This window comes from Giraffa tippelskirchi, chromosome 4, assembly GCF_054371585.1.
Source record: "Giraffa tippelskirchi isolate mGirTip1 chromosome 4, T2T-mGirTip1v1.2.pri, whole genome shotgun sequence".
NCBI classification, from domain to species: domain Eukaryota; kingdom Metazoa; phylum Chordata; class Mammalia; order Artiodactyla; family Giraffidae; genus Giraffa; species Giraffa tippelskirchi.
The window spans coordinates 88,105,865-88,130,114 of NC_137278.1; the positions used below are offsets into that span (position 1 = coordinate 88,105,865).

Here is a 24,250-nt window from a genome sequence, read left to right on the forward strand (position 1 = left end):
TTGACTCATTGGACAAGACCCTAATGCTGGGTAGGATTGGGGGCAGGAGGAGAAGGGGATGACAGACGATGAGATGGTTGGATGGCATCACCGACTCGATGGACATGGGTTTGGGTGGACTCTGGGAGTTGGTGATGCACAAGGAGGCCTGGCGTCCTGCAATTCATGGGGTCGCAAAGAGTCGGACACGACTGAGCGACTGAACTGAACTGAAGATCATTTTTAAGTTCCAGGAGAAACAATCCATTGGGGAAGCATTGAATTTATATACATTTGAAAAGGATTTGAATTTTTATGATAGTAAGTCATACTGTTTTGGAAAACACTATTGCTCTCCATTTGTTCAGGGCTTGTTTTCTGTCCTTTAGTAAAATTTTATTATTTTCTTGTACTTTTCTTGTGAAATTTATTTCCAGATATTTTATTGGTTTTGACCCTATTGTGAATGAAATATTTCTCTCCATTTCCTCTTGTGTTTATTGCTGGAATAGAAAAGAGATTGATTTTTTTCGCTTTTTGCATAAATTGTGTTGAATGATCCCTTTTAACATTCTGTGATTCTTTTGGGGAGAAACACATTCTTTTTAAATTGAAGTATAGTTGATTTACAATATTATGTTAGTTTCAGATGTACAGCAAAGTGATTCAGTGTTGTCTTGTTTTAAGTTTAATTGAGGTATAGCAAACACACACAAAAGGAAAGTCATGACTATAAAACTTAATGAAGAGAATACATACCAAGAGTGACTCCATTTTATTTTATTTTTCAGATTATGAGATAAATTATGAGAATGGGATTAACAGGTACAAGCTACTTAAAATAGCTAAGCCACAAAAGTTTACTGTGTAACAGGGAACTATATTCAAATCTTATAATAACATATAATGGAAAATAATCTGAGATTGATTGTTATATATTTATCTTATATATAGCCAAGTTCTCTTATTAATTCTGTGTGGGGTTTTTTTTTTTTTTTTTTTTTTGGTGGGGTTGTTTTTATTTGTTTTCATTTTTAACTAGCTCCTCTGAAGCTTTTTTAGGTATACAATATCATCTGCAAATAAAGGGAATCATGTCTCTTTTTCCACTGGCATACTTTAATTTTACTTTTTATTAGAACAATTGCAAATTTATAAAAGGTTGCAAAAATAAAAATAGTGCAAGGAACGTCCATATACCTATTTGTTCTAGTATATGCTCTGAGTGTATGTGTGTGTGTGTATGTGTTCTTGTTTTTTTTTCTTTAGAGCTTTTGAGGGTAACTTATGTCCAAAACTTTAGTGTGTACTTCTGAAGAATAAGGATATATTCTTACATAACCACAGTAGTTATCAACACGAAATTGACCTGATACTTTTATCTAATCTACAATCTATATTCCAGTTTATAAGCTGACTTACTAAGTCTTTTATAGCATTTTTCTCCCTCTGGAATAGGATTCAGTCTATGGCCAGGTATCACATTTAATCATCACGTCTGTTTAGCCTCCTATAATCTGGAATGTTTCCACAGCCTTTCTTCAACATTTCTGAACCTTTCAAAAAACAATCTATGGCTGATTCATGTTGCTACTTGGAAGAAAACAATAAAAATCTGTAAAGCAATTATCTTTCAATTAAAAAATAAATATTTTTATAAAGAAAATTAAAAAAAACAAAACAGAACATTATTTATATTTGTTAGTATACTTTTCAACTTTTTTTTCTGTCTTACTTATAAACTAAAATTTCCAAAGCAATATTATGTAAAGTAGTGATATAAGCATCTCTCTCTGTGCATTACTGATTTTATTGGAAATGAAATGGGTTTAGCATTTTACCATTTACAAGGATATTGATGCTGGCTTTGGTAAATAGTCTAGTATGCAAGGAGTTACCTTCCATTCCTGTTTTACATAGGACTACGTTAGAAAACTACTGCTGGATTATATCGAAAGCCTTTTGGTTTCTATTTACATAATCCTGTGTGATTTTTCTTTTAGGTTCACAAACTCCCCATTATTATGAACAATGTTGTGAAATGTTGGCTGATTCCCAAAGATTGATTGATCTAAGCTGGCATGGCTAGAATAAACCCTACTTGGTCATACTTGTTTATTTATTTAATATACTCTTTGATTTGACTGACCAATAGTTTATTTATAATTTCTGCATCTATATTTGTAAGAGAAATTAATCTATAATTTTTTCGGGGATACTATCTATTAGATTTGGGGTTTGGGAGTTGTTCATTTTACAGTTTTGTTTTCTTCTAATCTCTGTTTTCTCTCCATCTTATTACTTTGGTTAGTTCCTCCAATAAAGCTGAATGGAATGATGATAGCAGGCAGTGTTGTTTTGCTTCTAATTTTAAAGAGAATGTTTTATACATTATACTATTTTTTATAGGTTTCCTGAGGCTACTTTTTAAGGTTAAGGAATTACCCTTTTATTCTGTTTTCAAAGAATAGTTTTGTTCTTTTTGTTTGTTTGTGTTTTCAATCATGGGTAGTTTTAACTTTTTCTAAAACTTGTTGAAATAATATGTTTTTTAATCTTCTAATTCATTAGCAAGGTAAACATATTAGTAGATTTTCTAATATTAGACTAACTTTGAATTCCTGGAATAATCCTAGCTTGGTCTTTTTTATTTTTATTTGTGTGAGTGTGCATTTATCTTCATTTTTTGTTTTTAAAATGTTTTCTTCAATTCCTTGGTTTGTTCGTAACTTGGTCTTTTTTGGTACGTTGCTGGATTTAGTTTGCTAATATCTGCTTAGTATTTTTGCATCTATGTTCATGATTGAGATTGCCTATAATTTTCCCATTAATATCTTATTTTGTATCAAGATTATCCTTGACTCATAAAATGAATTAAGACTGGAGTTTTTCTTTCAGTCTTTTGAAGAGCTTAAGTAAGTTTCAAATTATTTGTTTCTTGATTGTTAGAACTCATTAGTTATCTGGGACTAGTGTTTTCTTCATGGAAATATTTTAAGTTATTTATCTGATATCTTGAAGATTATAGGTGTATCCTGGCTTTCTATTTTGCTTTTAATTGGATTTGATTTGTATTCTTCAAGAAATTTATTCATTTAATTTAAGATCTGAAATGCTGCATAAAGTTATTCCTAAGTTTAAAATTATTTTTTAATAGTATTAGTACAGCTAATTTTGACTTTTTTTATTCCAACAATTATTTACTCATGTCTTTTTTCTTAGTGTTGCCAGAGATTTGTCTATTTTATCAAGCTTTCAAAGAACCAGTTTGGCTTTGTTGATCTTCTCTATTATGTATCTGTTTCTTTTTCAATGATCTCTGCCCTTTTATTATTTCTTCAATCTTATTTGGAATTTTAATGCTGTTCTTTTTTCTAACTTTTCATGTTGCCTACATTTAAAACTACCTCTACCTTTTCTCTTTTCTAATATAAGCCTTTAAAACTTTAAATGTGTCACATATATGTTGAAAAATAGTTTTTCATTTTTGTTTAGTGCTAAATGTTTGCTAATGTGTTATTTAGAATGTTTCAAAATTTCCAAACATAGGAAGTTTTTTCTCACTGTCTTTTTGTTATCAGCTTCTACCTTACTTTGCTTATGGTCAGAAACATTGTACAGCTTGCTATCAGTTGTGGCATGAAGTGCTATCCTTTTTATTATTTTTTGTTTCTCCTGTCATTTACTTTTGATTTCCTCTAATGTCCAAGGAGTAATTTAAAGGAGTGCTTTAATTTCCCAGAATATTAGAAAACACTGCATGGAGAGGTGCAATCTTTTTATCATTTATTTTTATTGGATTATGATTATGACTTATTCCCTGAAGTGAATCAAGGAAGCAAGATGGATGGGCAGCAAGGTGAGGGATACTGGGCGATGCTATATCATCTCTTCAGTACCTCCCCTGGAAGAAGGTGCAGGTAGAGGACTTAGCTCTCCCGGTGCTGACCAGAGCTGAGGACCAGGGCTAGAGGGGAGGGGCTGCCCTCTCAGCCCAGCTTCTGTGGCTCAGCTCATAGCCTCCTCTAGAACTTGGCTCCTGAAGCCCACACAGACAGCAGAGCTTGGGGATTCCCACCGGGCAGCCCTCCACCTGCCCATCTGTGATCCCGGAGGGACAGACTGATTGTTTTTTTTAATTGATTTATAATTTATATGCTATAAACTTTGCTCTTTTCAAGTGTATAGTTCAGTGGGTTTTAGTCTATACACAGACTTGTGCAACCATCAGCACTACTTGATTCCAGAACATTCTCATCACCTCAGAGAGAACCCCTGCACCTGTTAGTTGCCACCCCCAAGCCTTTCTCCGCCAGGCCCCAGCAATCACAATCTTCTTGCTTTGTGGATTTGACCAGTCTGGACACTTGGTATCAGTGGAACCATGTCCTCTGTGGCTTGCTGTGTCTGGCTTCTTTAACTTAGCCTGTATCAGTACTTCATCCCTTTTTAAAGCTGACTTGTATTCTACTGCATGGATAGCCCACCTTTGTTTACCCAGTTATCAGTTTGTGGACTTTTGGGTCATTTTCACTTTTTGCCTATTGTAAATAACGCTGCTATGAACCTTCATATGCAAGTTTTTATGTGGATATGTGTTCCCATTTCTCTTGGGCATACATCTGGAGATGGAATTGTTGAGTCATATTGTAACTCTGTGTTTAACCTTTTGAGAAACTGCCAGACTGTTTTCTAAAGTGGCCACACAATTTTACCTTCACACCAGCAGTGTCCGAGTGTTCCAGTTCCTCCACAACCTTAACACGTGCTATTATCTGTTTTTATTACAGTTGTGAGTGTGAAGTGCTATTTCATTGTGTGTTTCCATTTCTTTAATGACTAATTAGTTTGTGCTATTTACTTAGTCGCTCAGTCATGTCCAACTCTTTGTGACCCCAGGGACTGTAGCCAGCCAGGCCTCTCTGTCCGTGGGGAGTGTCCAGGCAAGAATACTGGAGTGGGTTGCCATGCCCTCCTCCAGGGGATCTTCCCACCCCAGGGATCGAACCCAGGTCTCCTGCATTGCAGGCAGATTCTTTACCAGCTGAGCTACCAGGGAAGCTCAATGACTAATTAGTTGGGCATATGTGTATCTTCTTTGGATAAATATTTATTTAGATCCTTTGCCATCTTAAAATAGCATATTCATCTTTTTTTAATTAACAAATTAGTTTTTGGCTGCACTGGGTCTTCATTGCTGCACACGGGCTTTCTCTGGTTGTGGTGAACAGGGGCTAATTTCTGGCTGCGGTACTTTGGCTTCTCATTGCAGTGGCTTCTTTTGTTGCAGAACACGGGCTCTAGTGCACGGGCTTCAGTAGTTGTGGCTCACGGGGTTAGTTGCCCCATGGCTTGTAGAATCCTCCCGGGCCAAGGATCAAACCTGTGTCCCCTGCATTGGCAGGCGGATTCTTAACCATTGGACCACCAGGGAAGTCCAGTATTTGTCTTTTTATTGTTGAGTTGTAAGATTTCTTTACGTATTCCAGATATCGGCCTGATTCTAACACTAAGAATGAATACCTCATTTGATCTTAACCAAAAGAGAAGTGACTGCCTGATTCTTTTTATTCCTGAAGACTGTGAGGACTACACATGAATTGATCCCAGCCCCGTGACTAGGGAATGATTGCCACTGGTAGATGGGGACACATGGGAGCCAAGGAGAGCACTTTGCCAGTGTGTTCATCATTAGTCCACAGGGGCAGAAACAATGGTCAGGAAACCTAAACAGCCACAATAGCTACTACATTTTATTGAGCTGTTGCAAGGTCCCAGCACCTTGCAGATAATGATTTACCATATAGTGTATATTCCTTCTCACAGCAGCCCTATGAAATAGGGGTTAGTATTATTCCCACTTTAAAGATGAGGAAAGTAAGGCTCAGAGACATTATGTAACTTCAACAAGGTCACACAGCTTCTAAGTGTCAGAGTTTCAATTCTAACCCTGGTCTTCCAACTCTAAAGTCAGTGATCCTACCCATCCAAGTATACTGCCTTGCAAACAGAATTCAAACTTGCCACTTAACCAGTCTCTCAAGTTCATTTCCAAGAGTGTCTGGGCACAAGATGGGAGAAAGAAGCTTGAGACTGGGGAAGGCTGGGGAGGTGACAGGGAGGAGACCTCTGGTCTCATTGTCACTCTGGGCTGCTCTCCCCTCGTACCAGTTTGCCCAGTATGCTGAGATTGTCAACTTCACCCTCCCCAATGGGACTCAGAGGAGTGGGCAAGTGCTCGAGGTGTCTGGGACCAAGGCAATTGTGCAGGTAAGTGGTGTCACTAAGATGTTTCTGGTTGAATAAGTGAATGAACCCACAAAGTTTCCACTTCAAACTCCAAAGGCAGAAAATGGCCTGTTTTTCCTGAAAGCACCTTGCCCAGAGCTGGACACAAAGGGAGCTTAGAGTGGGAGGCCCCATTCTCCCCAGCAAACCCCTTATTAAGGTTACTAACCTCTTATCCTGTAGGTGTTTGAAGGGACCTCTGGGATTGATGCCCAGAAGACCACCTGCGAATTCACAGGGGACATCCTACGGACCCCAGTGTCGGAGGACATGCTGGGTGAGGGGTAGGGTTGGGCAGGGTGGAGCGCCCCTCTGTCCGTTCCAGCGCCCCTGACCAAGTCCTTAACAGACCGCACTGTCCTTGCCTCCCCACCTGTCTGCCTCCCCGGGGAGCCCTGCGAGATCAGAGCTTATGCCTTCTCTTTGACCCCCAGCCCGCGCTCGGGGCCTGACATACAGCAGGTGTTCAGTACGTGAAGAAGGCAACTTCAGTAAACTAGAGGACGAGGACGTTTGGGGTCAAGCTGAAGTGAACTGTGCATCCCCTAGTTTTCTCCCAAGATCTGGCATCCCAGGCTCTCTCCTCTCTCCAGCTCTAACACGCCCCATTAGAGTCATTGTCCCGGCCAAGGTCTTGCCTATAAAGGTTTCCAGGAGAGGAGGGAAGGCCCCCAAGGAGACAGTCACTGTAGCCAGCTCCCTGGGGGTCACTGAGGGCTGAGGGCAGGGGGACATGGGGCATTTGGGACAGGAGGGACAGTGGGAGCTGGTGGTGGTGTGGAGGGTGAGCAGCAGTGAGAGACCCAGGGCTGGTCCTGAGCATTCTCCAACCCCCCTCACCCACCCCCAGGTCGGGTTTTCAATGGCTCAGGCAAACCCATTGACAAGGGGCCAGTGGTCATGGCAGAGGACTTCCTGGATATCAACGGTAAGTGAGGCTTTGGACAGCTCTCACGACCCAGCTTCCAACCACCTTTCCCCACCCCAGTCACAGCCTATGTCACCTCATACTTGGAAGTTCTGCCTCAGATATAGGCCAGGGCCATTGCCCAGGGTTCACCCCCAGGACTGGTCAGACCAACAGGCAGATCAGGTGAGATATGACAGCAGCAAAGGCCTCCCTGTCCGGGGCCAGTGGCCCTTCACGTCCCATTCCTATAAAATGTCATCATCATTGTGCAAATTCCCCACAGGCCCAAGACCCTCTGCCACATCTAACGTGCCTAGATGGTACCATTCAACAGAGCAAAGGGCTGTGGTTTTTATTTAAATACAAACTGATTCAAATGAAATAAAATTTCATGTCAAAACCCCACTGCACGTGCTCAGTAGCTACAGGTGGCCAAGCCTGCATCGTGGGCAGCGCAGTTAGAGCACATTTCCATCATCGAAGAAAATTCTGTCCCGCGGTGCTACTGGGGCAGGGCTGGGGGCGGTACACAGGGAAGGGCTTGAACCCTCCAGCAGGGCCTGTGACTGCCATCTCCCAGGCCAGCCCATCAACCCTCACGACCGCATCTACCCTGAGGAGATGATCCAGACAGGCATCTCGCCCATCGACGTCATGAACAGCATTGCCCGTGGTCAGAAGATCCCCATCTTCTCAGCAGCTGGGCTCCCCCACAATGAGGTAAGGACTGCATGGGGCCTGCAGGCACGACCAAGGGCAAAGGCCAGAGCAGAGGCCAGAGCTCGTGGGCCAGCAAGGGCGCCTCCTGTGCCAAGCGGGCAGGGGCCAGCGGAGCTAGGGTCACCGGCAGCTGTCTTGTGGCAGCTCCGGGCCTCAGGGCTGCACAGGCCCCCCTTGGTGTCCCCAGACAGATCTGCAAGGCTCATTCCTGAATGAGTGGGGCCCCCACTGGTTCACGAGAGAGCCCACTTATAGCCTCAGTGTTGAAAGTCCTGCTCAGCCGAGAAGACAGCTCTACCCACTGGTCCTCATAGTGGTCTTTACGTGCCTGCACTGAGCAAACCCCACCTCTTGCCAGCCCCACAACTGTGTGAAACTTCTCTGGGCAAGTTTCCTACCCTACCCACACCACCAAGAGCAAACAGCCCAGTTCTTCCCAGAGCAGCTGGTGTGACAAGGTTTCTAGATGGTTGCCACTGACCACCCATCCCCGCTACTCCTGGATGCACCCCAGCTCACCTTCAAAATGCCCGGAGTGATGGATGGTCTAAGTGTCCCTGCCTCCTGCCTACACACACGTTCATCCTGGATCTGGTAACCCCACACATCACCGGCTCCAGAGACATCCCAGCATGGGGCGGGGGGGCAGGGGATTCTGAAGGACCTAGTTGCCCCAAACTCGAGGTAGATAGTTGTTCTTTAGAACTGTTTTTCCACCTTGCTCTTCATGACAGGCACCGTGGGCTGGGGCGGCCCCTCCCCTGGAAGCATCTGTAGGACCCAGGGCAGCCCTTCCATGTGTGACCTTGGGTCCCTCCCACCTAAGGCCTCAGCAGGAGGATAGACTGAGCATCGGCCTGTCCACACTCCTCAGTGGTGCCGAGGGGCCGGCTCAGGCTCCAGTTCTGACGTCCTTCCTCCTGTCCCCAGATCGCTGCCCAAATCTGCCGCCAGGCTGGGCTGGTGAAGAAGTCCAAGGCCGTGCTGGACTATCATGACGATAACTTTGCCATTGTCTTTGCAGCCATGGGGGTAAGAGAGATTGGGAAGATGGCAAGTTTTGTAGGCGGTGGGCGGGCCCTTGGCCCCTTGGCCCCTTGGCCCCAGGCATACCCAGTCTAAGGGGGGAGGCGTTATCCTTCTCGTTGAGAACCTGGGCTGTCTGTTGGGAGAAGCAAGAGTGAATGAGGGCTGGGCAGTGTGTCCCCCACAGCAGCCCTAAGAGGGTTCTCGGGCAGCTGGGAAAGGAGGAAATTGGGAGAAAAGATGACTTCGGGACGGGGAACCCAGGGGCCCTCAGAGGACCAAGAGGTTTAGCGGGTCAGGTGAGGAGCAGGGTGACACTGAGCAGCTCAGCCTGACGTCTGAACCTCTCTCTGGGGTTCTGATGAGACCCCACTGACTGATAGCTGGTCAGTAATAGGCTTTACTGGAAGAGATGGGAGGGGCCTGGCCCCGCCTCCAGCCCTCCCTGCTGTGTGTCCAGGTGAACATGGAGACAGCCAGGTTCTTCAAGTCTGACTTCGAGCAGAACGGCACCATGGGCAACGTCTGCCTCTTCCTGAACTTGGCCAATGACCCCACGTGAGCACCCACACTACCTGTAGGCAGCAGGCCCTGCCCCCTTCCAAGACCCGGAGCCCAGGTCTCAGGCTTCGCCAGAGCTGGGAGAACAACCCCTCATTGTGCAGATGGGGAAACTGAGGCTGGGGAAGAGGTGCATGAGGAGATAGCAAGAGCCAGACCACCGCCTGCTGGCTGCCTGCAGCCCATCCACCCTCCCTACAACCTGCATCCAGCCACTGCCCCAAGTCAGGGCTCCTCATCTTAGACTTGCTTCCAGAAGGTCACCACTAAAGAGATATTTCCCTAAACCATTTGCTTAGAAAAACTGCTGTTTTAAAAGTTGAGAAAATGTGAATTTAAATCTGTAGGTCAGGTGATGGAAAAAAAAAAACCAAAAATCTAATAAACTGTCCTGGGAGCTGAAGGTACTCCAGAAACTAGAGAGCAGAGCTCAGGAGGCCCAGATGGTATCCTAAAGAAAAGTGCCATGGGCACAGGGCCCGGGGTCTGAGTGCCTGGAGCGGGAGGAAGGGCCCCGGAGCACTCACGGTGGAAGGCGCTGCAAGGCAGGCAGGTGTATGGCCCGTGCATGTGATCAGGAACAGTGAGGGGAACAGGAAGGAAGGAACCCTGAGGACATAGAGAGTGTGAGCCTTCTGGCTGACCCAAGCCCAGGTGCCCCGGGGGAGGGATGCGCAGAGCACCAGCTGCTGAGCTCTGACACACCATCTGCCCTGGGGACAGACCCTCCAGGCCCTCTCACCCAGCTCCCTGCCTGCCTGCCCCAGCCTCTGTCCCTGTTCCCACCTTGAACAGCAGGATGTGACTGAGGGCCCAGTCTCCCAGGAACCATGGCCTGGACCTGGGGGCTAGGGGCCAGGGCTCATCTTCCCCAGTCCTCTGCTGCCGTGTACTGTACCAGCTTCCAAGTTCACCCTCTATGCAGCACAGGGGCTAAATGGAGCACAGGCCTGGCCTCCAGGTGCTCTAACCATTGGCCATACCTGCAGGATCGAGCGGATCATCACCCCGCGCCTGGCACTGACCACGGCAGAGTTCCTCGCCTACCAGTGTGAGAAGCATGTGCTGGTCATACTGACAGACATGAGTTCCTATGCGGAGGCCTTGCGGGAGGTGAGTTGGCTGGCGAGGGGTGTCGGGCTCAGCCCCCCTAGTCATGAGGCCAGAGCTGGCCCACACAGGCCCACTCCCACCCCATTACTCGTGGTCACTGAACCCCCCATGCCCCTTCCTTGTATCATCCTCTTACCCCAAGGCCCACGGGTATTGCAGGTCTCAGCTGCCAGAGAGGAGGTGCCTGGGCGCCGAGGCTTCCCCGGGTACATGTACACTGACTTGGCCACCATCTACGAGCGGGCAGGCCGCGTGGAGGGCCGGGGCGGATCCATCACTCAGATCCCCATCCTCACCATGCCCAACGATGGTGAGCCACCTCCCTGCCCACTGCCCCCTGCAGTCCCCTGCCCTCCCGTCCCACTCAGACACTTACAGGACCCATGCTTCTTTCCATAGATGCACAGTAGCTCCACTCCTCCAGCAGGGTAGGCACTGTCCCTTCCTTGCCTCCACCTGTCACCCACTCCTGTGAGGGAATAGAACCTACATGGCCCTGAGTGGGTGGAGACCTGAGCACCATCTATACTGACACCAATGCTTCTCCTTGCAGATATCACCCACCCAATACCAGACCTGACGGGCTTCATCACAGAGGGACAGATCTACGTGGACAGACAGCTTCATAACAGACAGGTACCGTCCCCTCTCTACCCACTTCCAACTCTCTCCACCATCTCCAAAGACAATGACTAATAACAAGTGTGCCACTTCCCACGGCATTTCACCTCTAGTGAATGAGGAGGGGCCGGGCAAGGCTAACCCCAAACAGGAGCGAATCCCCAGCAAGACAGTTTGGTCCCCAGACAGAAGACAAGTCTGGGTGGAGTCCAGCCTCCTTGGCTATGGGATCTTTAGAAAATCATTTCATCTCTCTAATCCTCAGTTTCCACATCTGTAAAATGGGAATGATAATACTTACCATACAGTTGCATGGTGGAGAACAAAATAAATTGGTGGGAATTTCCTGGTGGTCCAGTGGTTAGGACTCCATGCTTCCATTGCTAGGGGGCACAGTTTCAATACTTGGTTACATGTCACCTAGTACAGCCCCCCCCCCCAAAAGAAACTAAAACAGCAAAAAAGTATACAGTATAAAAGTATATATAGATATAGAAAGCATCTAGCAGATCATAGATACAAAATAACTGCCAATTCTCTTTTCTTTCCAGTAGTTTGCTTTACTGAACAAAATCAATAGGTAACTGACACAAGTAGGTGGTGAATAATATGCCTGTCACGTCTGAGGTTAAAGGCCACCCCCATGACTGTTTCCTCTTTGGCAGCTTCTTTCCTTGCAGCTAAGAACTATTAAGTTTCAACTCGTTTTCATCTCAATAATAATCAAACGTTTTGAAATAGCTAGACTTTCATGAACTCCCCCCTCCGTTCTGTCTAGGCACACACATACTAGACACCTGTATACCCAAGCCCCAGGATTTGTGGGAGATAAAGGGGGAGGGGTGTGACCAGCTCATCGTTCTGTGGGATGAATAAGGACTAGTCTCAGGAGAACCACAGAGGGAAGGAAGACAAGTAGAGGTGGGAAGGAGGGGAAGGTTCAGACCCTGCCTTCTGCCACTCCCTGTTTCGGCTTCCCCCAGATCTACCCCCCCATCAACGTCCTCCCTTCCCTGTCTCGGCTCATGAAGTCCGCCATTGGGGAGGGAATGACCAGAAAGGACCACGGAGACGTCTCCAACCAGCTGGTAAGGATGAGCCCAAGGGCTGGTGGGGGAGCTAGTTTCAGAAGCCGGAGGCTGGAGCTTTAGCTGGATCACGAGCTTTTCTTCTGGCAAACGATCCCTCCCCTTTCGGGGTCCCCGCATGCACAGTCAGATGGGGGAACACGGGACTCCTGCGGTAAGCCTGCCGTGACTGCCGGGCCCTTTGCTCCCCAGTATGCCTGCTACGCCATCGGGAAGGATGTGCAGGCCATGAAGGCAGTGGTGGGGGAGGAGGCGCTCACTTCCGAGGATCTGCTGTACCTGGAATTCCTGCAGAAGTTTGAGAAGAACTTCATCAACCAGGGTGAGGCGCGTTGGGGGCATTCAGGCAGCAACCGCCTTACTCCGACACACACACCCCCCCTTAACACTCCTGCTCTGTCCTTAGGTCCCTACGAGAAACGCTCGGTGTTCGAGTCTTTGGACCTGGGCTGGAAGCTGCTGCGCATCTTCCCCAAGGAAATGCTGAAGCGCATCCCGCAGAACATCATCGATGAATTCTACTCCCGCGAGGGGGCGCCGCCGGACCCGGAACCCGACACTGCGCTGTAGCCCCGCCCGCCATCTGGCCCCGGAGCAGGGTCCAGGGACCGCCTTTGTCTGTCCCATCCTCATGGTCCACACACCTTAACCAACTCTATAACCCACCCTCAACCCTCCACGGGCCATGAGCAAAGAGGAGGCCGCTCCTACGGTCCAGTCCTCCCCCTGGATTCCCCGAATTGAGAACCAGAAGGTGGTTAAGCCTATATTCTCTGTCTTGTCCTGATAGGAGCATTTGTATTTTAAAAGTAGCCCCTATCCCATAAGAATTTATCTCATGTAAAAACAAGATTGGCAAAACATTGATAATTGTTAGAGATGAGGGTGATGGATTCGTGAGGTTCATTAAACTATTCTCTCCACCTTAAAAAGAAAAGACACGTTAGTGTCTTAACCAATGACAGCATCGTTATTCTTAGGGAAATTTTTATCTTCCTTAAAAAGTATCTTGATACCTATCTTAGGAATGTGAGGTCATGGGCCATAGAAAGCACAGTCTCAAGGCCACAAAAGATGTCTGCCTAAGAGATGCCAGAAAGGAATTTGGTTTGCTCTAGGGGAGTTGCTGGGGAAATAGCCTGAAGAAAAGCGCCCCCAGTTAAGAAATGAGTGAAGAGCATCCTAAAAAGCAGGATACTGATGTTCCTTTGAAAACTTCCCACTCTTCTGTAACGCCCTCCCTTCCTGCCTCCTCTGTCCCATCTACAGTGAAGTCATGCATGCTTCCTAAGAGGCAGAGAAGGTTGGGAAGGTAGATCTTCAGCAAAAGGCTGTGTCCCATCTCTGGGTCAGTGTGTTATGGAACCAGGCCAGAATTCTTGGATCAAGAGCTGACACCAGGGACTTCCCTGGCAGTCCAGTACTTAGGACTTTGGCTTCCAATGCAAGGGATGCAGGTTCAATCCCTGGTTGGGAGGCTAAGATCCCACATGCCTTTCAGCCAAAAAAACAAAACAAAACAGAAGCAATGTCATAACAAATTCAAAAAAGACTTTAAAAATGATCCACATCAAAAAAAAAAAGAGAGAGAGCTGACAGCAAAGGAGGCCCTGAGATCAAAATTGCCATCCCCAAGACAATTTATAGCCATTTTAGGGAAAGCTTTTGGGTGTCCACAGGGCACAGGGTTGTTTTTACTTACTAACAGCTTTATTGAGATGTGATTCACATACCATACAATTTACCTATTTATAATTGTATAGTTCAACAACTTTTAGTGTATTCAGAGAGCTGAGCAATCATCACAACAACCAATTTTAGAACACCTTCATCACCTCAAGTAGAAACTCTATACCCTGAGTTATCACTCCTCAAACCCCTCTTCTACCCCTTCCCCAGTCCAAGGTAATCATTAATCTTTCTATTTCTGTAGCTTTGCCTATGCTAGTCAACTCATATAAATGGAATCATACAATATGTGGTCTTTTGTGTCTGGCTGATTTCTCTTAGCATAATATTTTCAAGGTTCATCCATGTAGTAGTATGTGTCAGTACTTCATTCTTTTTTATTGCTAAGTAATATTTCACAGTATGGATACACCTTTTATCTATTTATCCGTATATGGACATATGGTTGCTTCCACTTTTTCACTATCATAAGTGATGTTACTATGAACAATCATCTGGAAGTTTTTGTGTGGATGTATGTTTTTATAAGTGGGTGTCAGATAGTGACTCTGTGTAACCATTTGTGGAACTATCAGATTGCAAAGCTACTTCCAAAAGTGGCTGTACCATGGTTCCCCCAGCAATGTAAAAGTGTTCCAATTTCTTTACATCCTCAAGTTATTTTTTATTAGAAATTTTTTAGAAAAAATTTTAAAATGTTTATTTATTTGTTTATTATTTCTGGCTACGCTGGGTCTTCATTGCTTTGTGTGGGCTTTCTCTAGTTGCAGCAAGTGGAGGCTACTCTTCATTGCACTGCTCAGGCTTCTCATTGGGGTGGCTTCTCTTGTTGTGTGGGCTTCCCTGGCAGCCAGATGATAAAGAATCCACCTGTAGTGTGGGAGGCCTGGGTTTGATCCCTGGATTGGGAAGATCCCCTGGAGAAGGGAATGGCTACCCACTCCAGTATTCTGGCCTGGAGAACCCACAGACAGAGGAGCCTGCAGGCTACAGTCCTTGGTGTCACAAAGATTTGGACATGACTAACTGACTTGCACTTCACTTCTCTTGTAGAGGAGCACAGGCTCTAGGTCTGAGGGTTTGTGTAGTTGCAGCATGCGGGCTCAGTAGTTGCAGCTCATGGGCTCCGGAGTGTGGGCTCAGTAGTTGTAGTCCACAGGCTTAATTGCACCACAGCATGTGGGATCTTCCCAGACTAGGGACTGAACCCATGTCCCCATGCATTGGCAGATGGCTTCTTATCCACTGGACCACCAGGGAAGTCCTCAACAGTTATTTTTTTTCCCTTTTTTAAATTGAGGTATGATTAACTTCGAATATTATATTAGGTTCAGATGTACAATCTAATGACTCGATATTTTTATACATTACAAAATAATCACCATGAAGGTCTAGCTACCATCTGTCACCATATACAGTTATGACAATAGTATTGACTATATTGCCTATGCTGTACATTACATCTCTATGATTTGTTTATTTTATCTGGATGCTTGTACCTCTTAATCTCCCTCATTTATTTCACTCATCTTCCCCTACTCCCCGCTGGCAACCACTAGTTTGTTTTCTGTATCTGTTAATCTGTTTCTGTTTTCTTGTTTGTTTTGTGTTTTTAGATTTCATATATAAGGGAAATCAGGCAGTGTTTGTCTTTCTCTGACAGTTCACTTAGCATAATACCTTCTAGATCCATCCATGTTGTGGCAAGATTTATTTTTTTATAGCTGAGTAATATTCCATTGTGTATACCATACCTGTATCCAACTATCAATGGACACTTAGGTTACTTTCATATCTTGGCAACTATAAATAATGAACATAAGGTTGCACACATCTTTTTGAATTAGTGTTTTTGTTTTCTTCAGAAAAATACCCAGAAGTAGAATTGTTGGATTGCGTGGTAGTTCTGTTTTTAATGTTCAAAGGAATCTCTGTACCATTTCTCATATTGACTGCACCAATTTACATTCCCACCAATAGCACATGAGGGCTCCCTTTTCTCCACATCCTCGCCAATACTTGTTATTTTTAGTCTTTTTGAAATTAGTCATTCTGACAGCTGTAGGTGAGCTCTCATTGTGGATTTGATTTACATTTCCCTGATATCTAGTGATGTGAACATCTTTTCATGTGTCCATTGCCCATCTGTCATCTTTGGAAAAATATCTATTCAGGTCCTCTACGCAGCATTTTTTAATCAGAGAAAAATGTCTTTTTTTTAAAAATGTTGAGTTGTATGAGTTTTTGTATATTTTGCATATTAACTCCTTATCAGATTTATCATTTTCCAATATTTTCTCCCACTCAAGGCAGTCTTTTGTGTTAAGCCTTTTAGATTCATGCAGACCCAATTTATTTATTTTTGATTTTATGTCCCTTGCCCAAGGAGAATATTGCTAAAATTGATGTCCGAGCATACTGCCTATGTTTTCTTCCAGGAGTTTAATAGTTTCAGGTCTTACATTTAAGTCTTTAACCCACCTAAAGTTTATTTTTTTATGTGGTGTGAGTCCAGTTTGATTCTTTTGTATGTAGCTGTGCAGTTATTGTGTCTTTTTGACACAACAGCCATTCTAGTGGGCATGAAATGACATCTCATTTTTTATTTTGATTTTCATTTCCCTGATGGCCAATGATAATGAGCATATTATTTTTTCGTGTGCTGTTAGCCATTTGTATATTTTCTCTGGAGAAATGTCTGTTCAGATGTTTTGCCCATTTTACCTTTTTTTGTGTGTCTTTTTATTGTTGAATTGTAAGAGTTTTTTACATTTTCTGGACACAAGTGTTTAACCAGTAATTTGTAAATATTTTCTCTCATTCTGTAGATCATCTTTCACTTTTTGATGGCATCTTTTGAAGCACAAAGAATTTTAAATTATAATATCCAGTTTGTTTCTTTTGATGTCATACCTAAGAACCTATTTTCTAATCTAAGGGCACAAAGCTTTACACTTACAATTTTTTTCTAAGAGTTTTTTGGTTTTTTGGTTTTAGCTCTTACATTTATATCTTCCTTCACTTTGAGTTAGCTTTTGTTATGATACAAAGAGGGTACCAGGGGTCAAGTTTTACTCTTTTGCATGTGGATATTCGGTTGCCCCAGCACCACTGGTTGAAAAGACTATTCATTGCCTTTTTTGAATTATCTTGGCACTTTCCTAAAAAATCAATTGACAATGTGAGGGTTTTTTTTCCCCTGGATTCTAGATCTATCCCATAGATCTGTATTTCCATCCTTTTGCCAGGACCAAGTTCCTTAAGATTTTCAATGTGCAAGATCATATCATCTTAGTAGAGATAGTTTTACTTCTTTCTTTTGAATGGATGTCTTTTATTTCATTTCTTTGTCTCGTTTCCCCAGCTGTAATACTTCAATACAATGTTGAATAGAAGAGGCAAGAGCAGACATCACTGTCTTGTTCCAGATCTTAAAGAGAAATCAATCTTTCACCATTAAGTATAATGTTAGCTGTGGATTTTACACAAATACTCTATCAGGTTGAGGAATTTCTTTCCATTGCAAGTTTGCTGAGTATTTTATCTAGAAGAGGTGTGGGATTTTGTTAAAAGTTTTGTTAAACTCTTTAAAGGTTTACCCATTTATTATGGCTGTGCTGGGTCTCCGTCGCTGCCTGTGGGCTTTCTCTAGTTGCAGTGCACAGGTTTCTCATTGTGGTAGCTTCTGTTGCTGTGGAGAACGGACTCTAGGCACACTGGCTTCCTTTGTTGTGGTTCACAGGCTCCAGACTGCAGGCTCAGTAGTTAGCCTAGTTGCCCCAAGGCATGTGGGATCTTCTCAGACCAAGGGTTGAACCCTTGTCCCTTACCCACTGACAGGCAGATTCTGATTACTGGGCCACTGGGGAAGCAGTGTTAAATGTTCTTTCTGTGTCTGTTGAGATGATCATGGGTTTTGTCTTTTATTCGATTGATATGATAAATTACATTAATTGATTTTCAAATGTTAAACCAATGTTGCTTTCCTAGGATAAATTCCACTTTGTCATGGTGTACAGTCTTTTTTACATGTTACTAGATTCTGTTTGGTAGTGTTTTGTAGAGAATTTTTGCATATTCACAAGAGCTATTGGTCTGTAGGATTTTTTTTTTTTTCTTGTGATGTTTTGTCTTGTGATGTTTTGGTATAAGGATGATACTAACCTCATGGTACAGCAGTAAAGAATCCTCCTGCCAATATAGGCAATGCAAGAGACTCAGATTTGATCCCTGGGTCGGGAAGATCCCCTGGAGTAGGAAATGGCAACCCACTCCAGTATTCTTGCCTAGGAAGTTCCTTGGTCAGAGGAGCCTGTTATCCATAGTTCATGGGGTCGACAAAATTAGACACAATTAAGTGACTGACTGCACACACACACACAACCTCATAGAATGAGTTGGAATTCCTTGATTTTTTATTTTTTGCTTTTGGAAGAGTTTATAAGTAATTGGTAATAATTCATCTTTAAATGTTTGGTAGATTCACCGAAAGTCTAAACTAGGAATTTTCTTTCTAAGGTTTTTTTAAAAGTTTTTTAAAGTTTGTTATTCCCAACTGAATCTCTTTACTTGTTATAGTTCTATTTATATTTTTCATTTCTTCCTGAGTCCGTTTTGGTGCTTTTTGTCCTAAGAAATTGACCACTTCATGGAATTTCCTGGCTGTCCAGTGGTTAGGACTCCATGCTCTCACTGCCAAGGGCCTGGGTTCAGTCTCTGGTCATGGAACTAAGATCCCACAAGCTGTATGGTGTGGCCAAAATGAAATTTTTTTTTTTTTAATTAAAAAAATTTTTTACAAAGAAGAATTTGCCCATTTCATCTAAGCTATATAAATTGTTGGAAAATGACTGGTCATAGTATTCCCTTGTAATCCTTTTCATTTCTGTTAGGCTTGTAATAATGGCCCCTCTTTAATTCCTGTTTTAGTAATTTAATTCTCTCTTTTTCTCTTGGTCAGTCTAGCTAAAGATTTGCCAGTCTTATTGATCTTTTCAAAGAATCATCTTTTAGTTTTTTAAATTTTATCTATTGTTTTCTATTCTCTATTCTATTAATTTCTACTCTAATCTTTCTTTTCTCTACTTGCTCTGGGTTTAGTTTGCTCTTTTTTTTTCCATTGTTAAGGTGGAATTTTAGATTTATCTGAGATCTTTCTCCTTTTTTACCCTAGGCATTTACAGCTATAAATAGTCCAGTTAGCACTGCTTTAGCTGCATCCAATAAGTTTTGGTATGCTGTGCCTTTGTTTTTGTTCACTCAAAGTAATTTCCCTTCTGATTTATTCTTTGACTCATTTGTTATTTGGAAGTTTGTTTCTTAATTTTCATATATTTGTGAATTTCTTAACTTTCTGTTATTGATGGCTAATTTCATTCCTGTGTGTCAATTGTATAATTTAAATTTATTTAAGTTTATTGAGGCTTATTTTATGGCCTAATTTATAGACAAAATTTGTTTATTTTGCAGAATGTTCCTTGTACACTTGAGAAGAATGTGTATGCTGCTATTTTTGGATGGAGAGAGCTATAGGTGTCTGTTAAGTCACTGATTTGTAGTGTTGCTCAAGTCTTCTTGTTTCCTTGTTGTACTCTGTCTCCTTGTTCTATCCATTACTGAAAGTGGGGTGTTGAAGCTTCCAGCTATTATTGTTACACTGTATATTTCTTCTTTCAGTTCTGTCAGTTGTTGATTCATATTTTGGGGGCTGTGTTGTTAATTGCATATCTGCATATCTGGTATATCTTTCTGATGGAGTGACCCTGTTATCATTATGAATTGTCCCTCTTTAGCGCTAGTTTTTTGTGTTAAAGTCTATTTTGTCTGATACTAGTAGAACCACTCCAGCTTTCTTACAGTTGCTGCTTGCAAAATACAACTTTTTCTTTCCTCTTCTCCTTTTGCTGCTGCTGCTGCTGCTGCTGCTAAGTCGCTTCAGTCGTGTCCGACTCTGTGCGACCCCATAGACGGCAGCCCACCAGGCTCCCCCGTCCCTGGGATTCTCCAGGCAAGAACACTGGAGTAGGTTGCCATTTCCTTCTCCTTCTCCTTTTACTTTCAATCTATTTGTGTCTTTGAATCCAAAGTATACTTCCTGTAGGCAGCATAGAGTTGGATCTTGATGTTTATTCAGTTTGATCATTTCTGTCTTTTGATTGGATTATTAGATCCTCTCACATTGACTATTATTTCTAATATGTTAAGATGTACATTTGCCATTTTACTTTTGTATGTGTCAAGTCTTTTTTGTTGTTATTGTTTCCCTATTCCTCCTTTAATGTTTCCTTTTACAGTAAGTGAATTTTTTGTAGTGTAGCATTTTAATTCTGTTGATGTTTTAAACTTTTGTTTTTTATTTTCTTAGTGTTTTCTCTAGGACTTATCATATACATCTTGTCTTAGCAGAATCTAAGACTTACATTAATTTAATTTCAAGGAGATGCTGGATATCCTCTATATCCTGTATATCCTATATATCTATATTTTTCTTCCACTTTCTTGTAATATTATTATACATATTACAATTTGTATATATATTATATATGCAACAATACATTGTTAATTATTGCTTTTTGTAATTTTATGTCCTTTAAAGAAGCTGAGAACAGAATATATTTATAGATTTTGTTATACTTGTTTTCTAATTTACCATTCCTGGTTCTCTTCATTCAAGAGTCTCTTGAATCTCTGTAGATTCAAGTTAAAAAATCTTACTTATTTTCTTACTCCATACAGCTTTGTTCCCATCTACCTCCTTTGTGTTGTTATTATTGTTATTGTTCTATATGTTATAGGCCAACAATACAATTATATATTGTTTTATACAATTCCTTTTTAAAAAATATTTATTTATTTGTTTATCTTTGGCTGGACTGGGTCTTAGTTGCTGCACTAGCCTTTCTCTAGTTGCAGCAAGCAGGGTAAGCAATGTCTTTATTTTGTCGTCATTTTTAAAGATGGTTTTGCTGGATATAAGATTCTTGGTTGATAGTTTTTTTCTTTCAGTATTTGCATATGTCATCTCACTGCGTTTTGGCCTTATTATTTCTGATGGGAAGTGAGTTGCCTATCTTTGTGGGATCCCCTTGTATATGGTCACTTTCCTCTTTGTTGCTTTCAAAATTTTCTTCTCGTCTTCAGAATTTTTAGTATGATTGCCTGGGTGTGAATCTCTTTATGTTTTCCTACTTTCAATTTGTTGTGCTTCTTAAATGTGTAGATTAATCTTTTTCAACCATTACTTCTTCAAGTATTTTTTCTGCTCCTTTCTCTCACTTCTTGGCCTTATTATTTCTGATGGGAAGTGAGTTGCCTATCTTTGTGGGATCCCCTTGTATATGGTCACTTTCCTCTTTGTTGCTTTCAAAATTTTCTTCTCGTCTTCAGAATTTTTAGTATGATTGCCTGGGTATGAATCTCTTTATGTTTTCCTACTTTCAATTTGTTGTGCTTCTTAAATGTGTAGATTAATCTTTTTCAACCATTACTTCTTCAAGTATTTTTTCTGCTCCTTTCTCCCACTTCTCATCCTAGTACTCCCATTATGTGTATGTTGGTGTGCATAATGATGTCCCATATATATATTTTTTTTTTGAGGATTTTTCTTCACTCTTTTTTATCTCTGTTCTTGGAATTGCATAATCTCTACTGCTTATCTTCAAGTTTGCTGATTATTTCTTCTGTGAGTTCAGATCTACCCTTGAGAATTTCTAGTAAATTTTTCATTTCAGTTATTGTATTGTTCAATTTCAGGATTTTCACTTTTTAAAATAATTTCTGTTTTCTGATATTCCTTTTTTGATGAGACATTGGCATACTTACTTTTACTTTTTAGTATGGCTTCCTTTAGTTCTTTGAAGATACTGTAACTGCTTTGAAATCTTGGTTTGTTATATCTGATATCTGTGTCCTTGCACAGACAATTTCTGTTGTATGCTTTTTTCCCCTACTTTTTGTTTCTTTGTATATCTCATAATTTTTTGTTGAGAACTGGACTTCTAAAGTAATATATTGTAGCGACTCTGGATACTGATTTTCTCGACCCTTCCCTGGTGGCTCAGATGGTAAAGAATCTGCCTGCAATGCAGGAGACCCAGGTTTGATCCCTGGGTCAGGAAGATCCCCTGGAGAAGGGAATGGCTACCCACTCCAGTATTCTTGCCTGGAGAATTCCATGGACAGAGGAGCCTGGCAAGCCACAGTCCATGGAGGTCACAAAGAATCAGACCTGACTGAGCGATTGTCACTCATTCACTCACTTACTCACTCCCCAAGGTTTGTTTGTTGTGTTTGCTTGCTTATTCCTTTAGTGACTTGGATGGATTATTTTGCTATTTTCCCCCTCTTTGTGAAGCCTCTGATATGCTGCTCAGAGGGTGCAGCCCTGGATATATGCGCTGGCAGTAGTTGTAGCAGAACTCTCTGAGACTGTCTCTTTCCCTGAGCTCTTTGTTAAACTGCTTGCCTCTGCTGGCATCATACCCAACTTTTAGGCTTCACTAATTGTCAGCTTATTGCTCTATTCATTGCTGTAGGGCATACATTACTCTAGGGTCTGATTCAATTAAACTTGGGTGCCTTTGTGGAGGTAGGTTTTAAAGCCAGTCTTTGAGGTTTGTCTGACCCCGTGAGGGCTCTTCTAGGCTTTCCTTTTTCCTGGTTCTCTCTGGTAAACTAGCTGGCCTACAGCTTGTTTTAAATTGGTTACCACCCAAATCTCCATTGCTTTCAGAGCACTCTTAAGTTTGAATGTCCCCATGTTCTGTTTCAAATAAAGTTCGTGATTTTATTTTGGCTGCACTGTGCTGCTTGCCAGATCTTAGTTCCAACCAGGGATGGAACACATGCCCCCTGCTGTGGAAGCGTGGAGCCCTAACCACTGGACAGCCAGGAAATTCCCTGAAGTCAGTGACTCAGGGAAGAGCTTCAGAGTTCTCAGTTTTTGTGGATTGACGGGGCATAATCTCTGAGTCCCTGTTGTAGAACTGAGGGCAAGGACAGTGGTTCATCTCCTAGAATAACATCTGGCTTTGGGTGCAGGGTTCTGGGCAGTGGTGGTAGCCTTTCATTCTGTCGATGGACATTTAGGTTACCTGCAATTCTTTCCCAACACAGACCATCTGCCCCATGAGCATGCAGGCTGGGACAAAGAGATCAGTATTCTTAGCCTGCCATGCCTGAAGTCAAGCCTTTGTCCCATCAGTGAGAGCCAGGTAGAGGAAGAGAGCCCCAATCTCTTGGCTACACTCACCAGGAATTTAGCCTTCACCACTTGGAGCAGAGAAAGGAGGCACCGGTGAGATGCTGGCAGCCTGCTTCTTTCAGTGAGATATCCTATATCTCGACTGGGAGCTGAGAGGAAAAAGAGACCCATTCTCTTGGCCATTCCCACCTGGACCAGAGCTTTAGGCATTGCTCTGAGATGGGTAGAGAGGAGGGAAGGAGCAGGTTGCTGCTTAAGTGCCACAGACTCTCACTGTTCTTGCTGAGATTGAGTAGATTTTCTTGAATAAGTTTCTTCATTTGCTGTATGCCCTTAGGAAAATGTCAAAGACTTTGACAATTGGTTTGTAAAATAATCTTCACCGATTATGGTAGGACAGTGGGTCAACAGAGCGCTCCATTCCAGAAATGAAAGCCAGGCATAGGGATTTGAGATAAACTCACTCCAGCTCTCAGCAGTTCAAGAGACATTGGAATCACATTTTAGATCCCTTCTGGGATCATTAAAATTAAGCAGGATACTCAGGTGCTAGCCTGATTAAATCATCTCCCTGATACTGAAAGCTTCATGTAACCTCCAATCTCTGAGACATGCAGTGGATAGGGGAAAACACCAGATCAGCTACAGTTCTGCTGATCCTTTGGAACTGCTTTGAGACTGAAGCAAAGGATTCATTCAAATGTGGCCCATTCCCTGAGAGTACTTGGGAGAACAGATAAGACAATGGGCACACAGCTTGGAAATCTGGTAAAGAGACATGACCTGCTCTCTGGAGTTCCTGTCCTGCACAGACTCCATCTCCACCCCCACAATGTGATAGGCACTCAGATTCATGCTTTTCTCTAAATCTGGTCTCAAGATGCAGGCATTCTCTCTCCTACCTCTGAGGATGTGTCTTTCAGGCTTCCTTTCTCCCCCTGATGGGAGTGTTTACCCCCAGAGCTACAACTGGTAGCTGTGCTACCAGGGTACCAGGGTACCAGGGTACCAGTTACCCAGGGTGTGTGCTAAGTCGCTTCAGTCATGTCTGAC

General features: G+C 42.9%; 1 protein-coding gene and 2 long non-coding RNA genes across 3 annotated transcripts in view; 1 reads left to right on the forward strand and 2 right to left on the reverse strand.

Moving 5' to 3' along the window:
• ATP6V1B1 (ATPase H+ transporting V1 subunit B1) overlaps positions 1-14,283 on the forward strand; it is a 31,243-nt gene extending 16,960 nt beyond the window's left edge. The window contains exons 3-14 of the mRNA XM_081590346.1: positions 6,151-6,249; positions 6,451-6,544; positions 7,118-7,195; positions 7,758-7,897; positions 8,828-8,929; positions 9,384-9,481; positions 10,474-10,597; positions 10,757-10,907; positions 11,151-11,233; positions 12,202-12,306; positions 12,499-12,628; positions 12,713-14,283. Of these exons, the coding sequence (XP_081446472.1) occupies positions 6,151-6,249; positions 6,451-6,544; positions 7,118-7,195; positions 7,758-7,897; positions 8,828-8,929; positions 9,384-9,481; positions 10,474-10,597; positions 10,757-10,907; positions 11,151-11,233; positions 12,202-12,306; positions 12,499-12,628; positions 12,713-12,876 (1,368 nt within the window). The 3' untranslated portion in view covers positions 12,877-14,283. The remainder of the gene's footprint in view (positions 1-6,150; positions 6,250-6,450; positions 6,545-7,117; positions 7,196-7,757; positions 7,898-8,827; positions 8,930-9,383; positions 9,482-10,473; positions 10,598-10,756; positions 10,908-11,150; positions 11,234-12,201; positions 12,307-12,498; positions 12,629-12,712) is intronic.
• LOC145545563 (uncharacterized) lies at positions 7,515-11,601 on the reverse strand. The gene is made up of 3 exons (XR_014082151.1): positions 11,520-11,601; positions 10,974-11,083; positions 7,515-10,830 (listed from the first exon to the last, which is right to left on the reverse strand). It is a non-coding gene; the product is annotated as an uncharacterized LOC145545563 (long non-coding RNA).
• LOC145545562 (uncharacterized) lies at positions 11,758-24,243 on the reverse strand. The gene is made up of 2 exons (XR_014082150.1): positions 24,100-24,243; positions 11,758-12,594 (listed from the first exon to the last, which is right to left on the reverse strand). It is a non-coding gene; the product is annotated as an uncharacterized LOC145545562 (long non-coding RNA).
• Between the last annotated feature and the right edge of the window lie 7 nt (positions 24,244-24,250).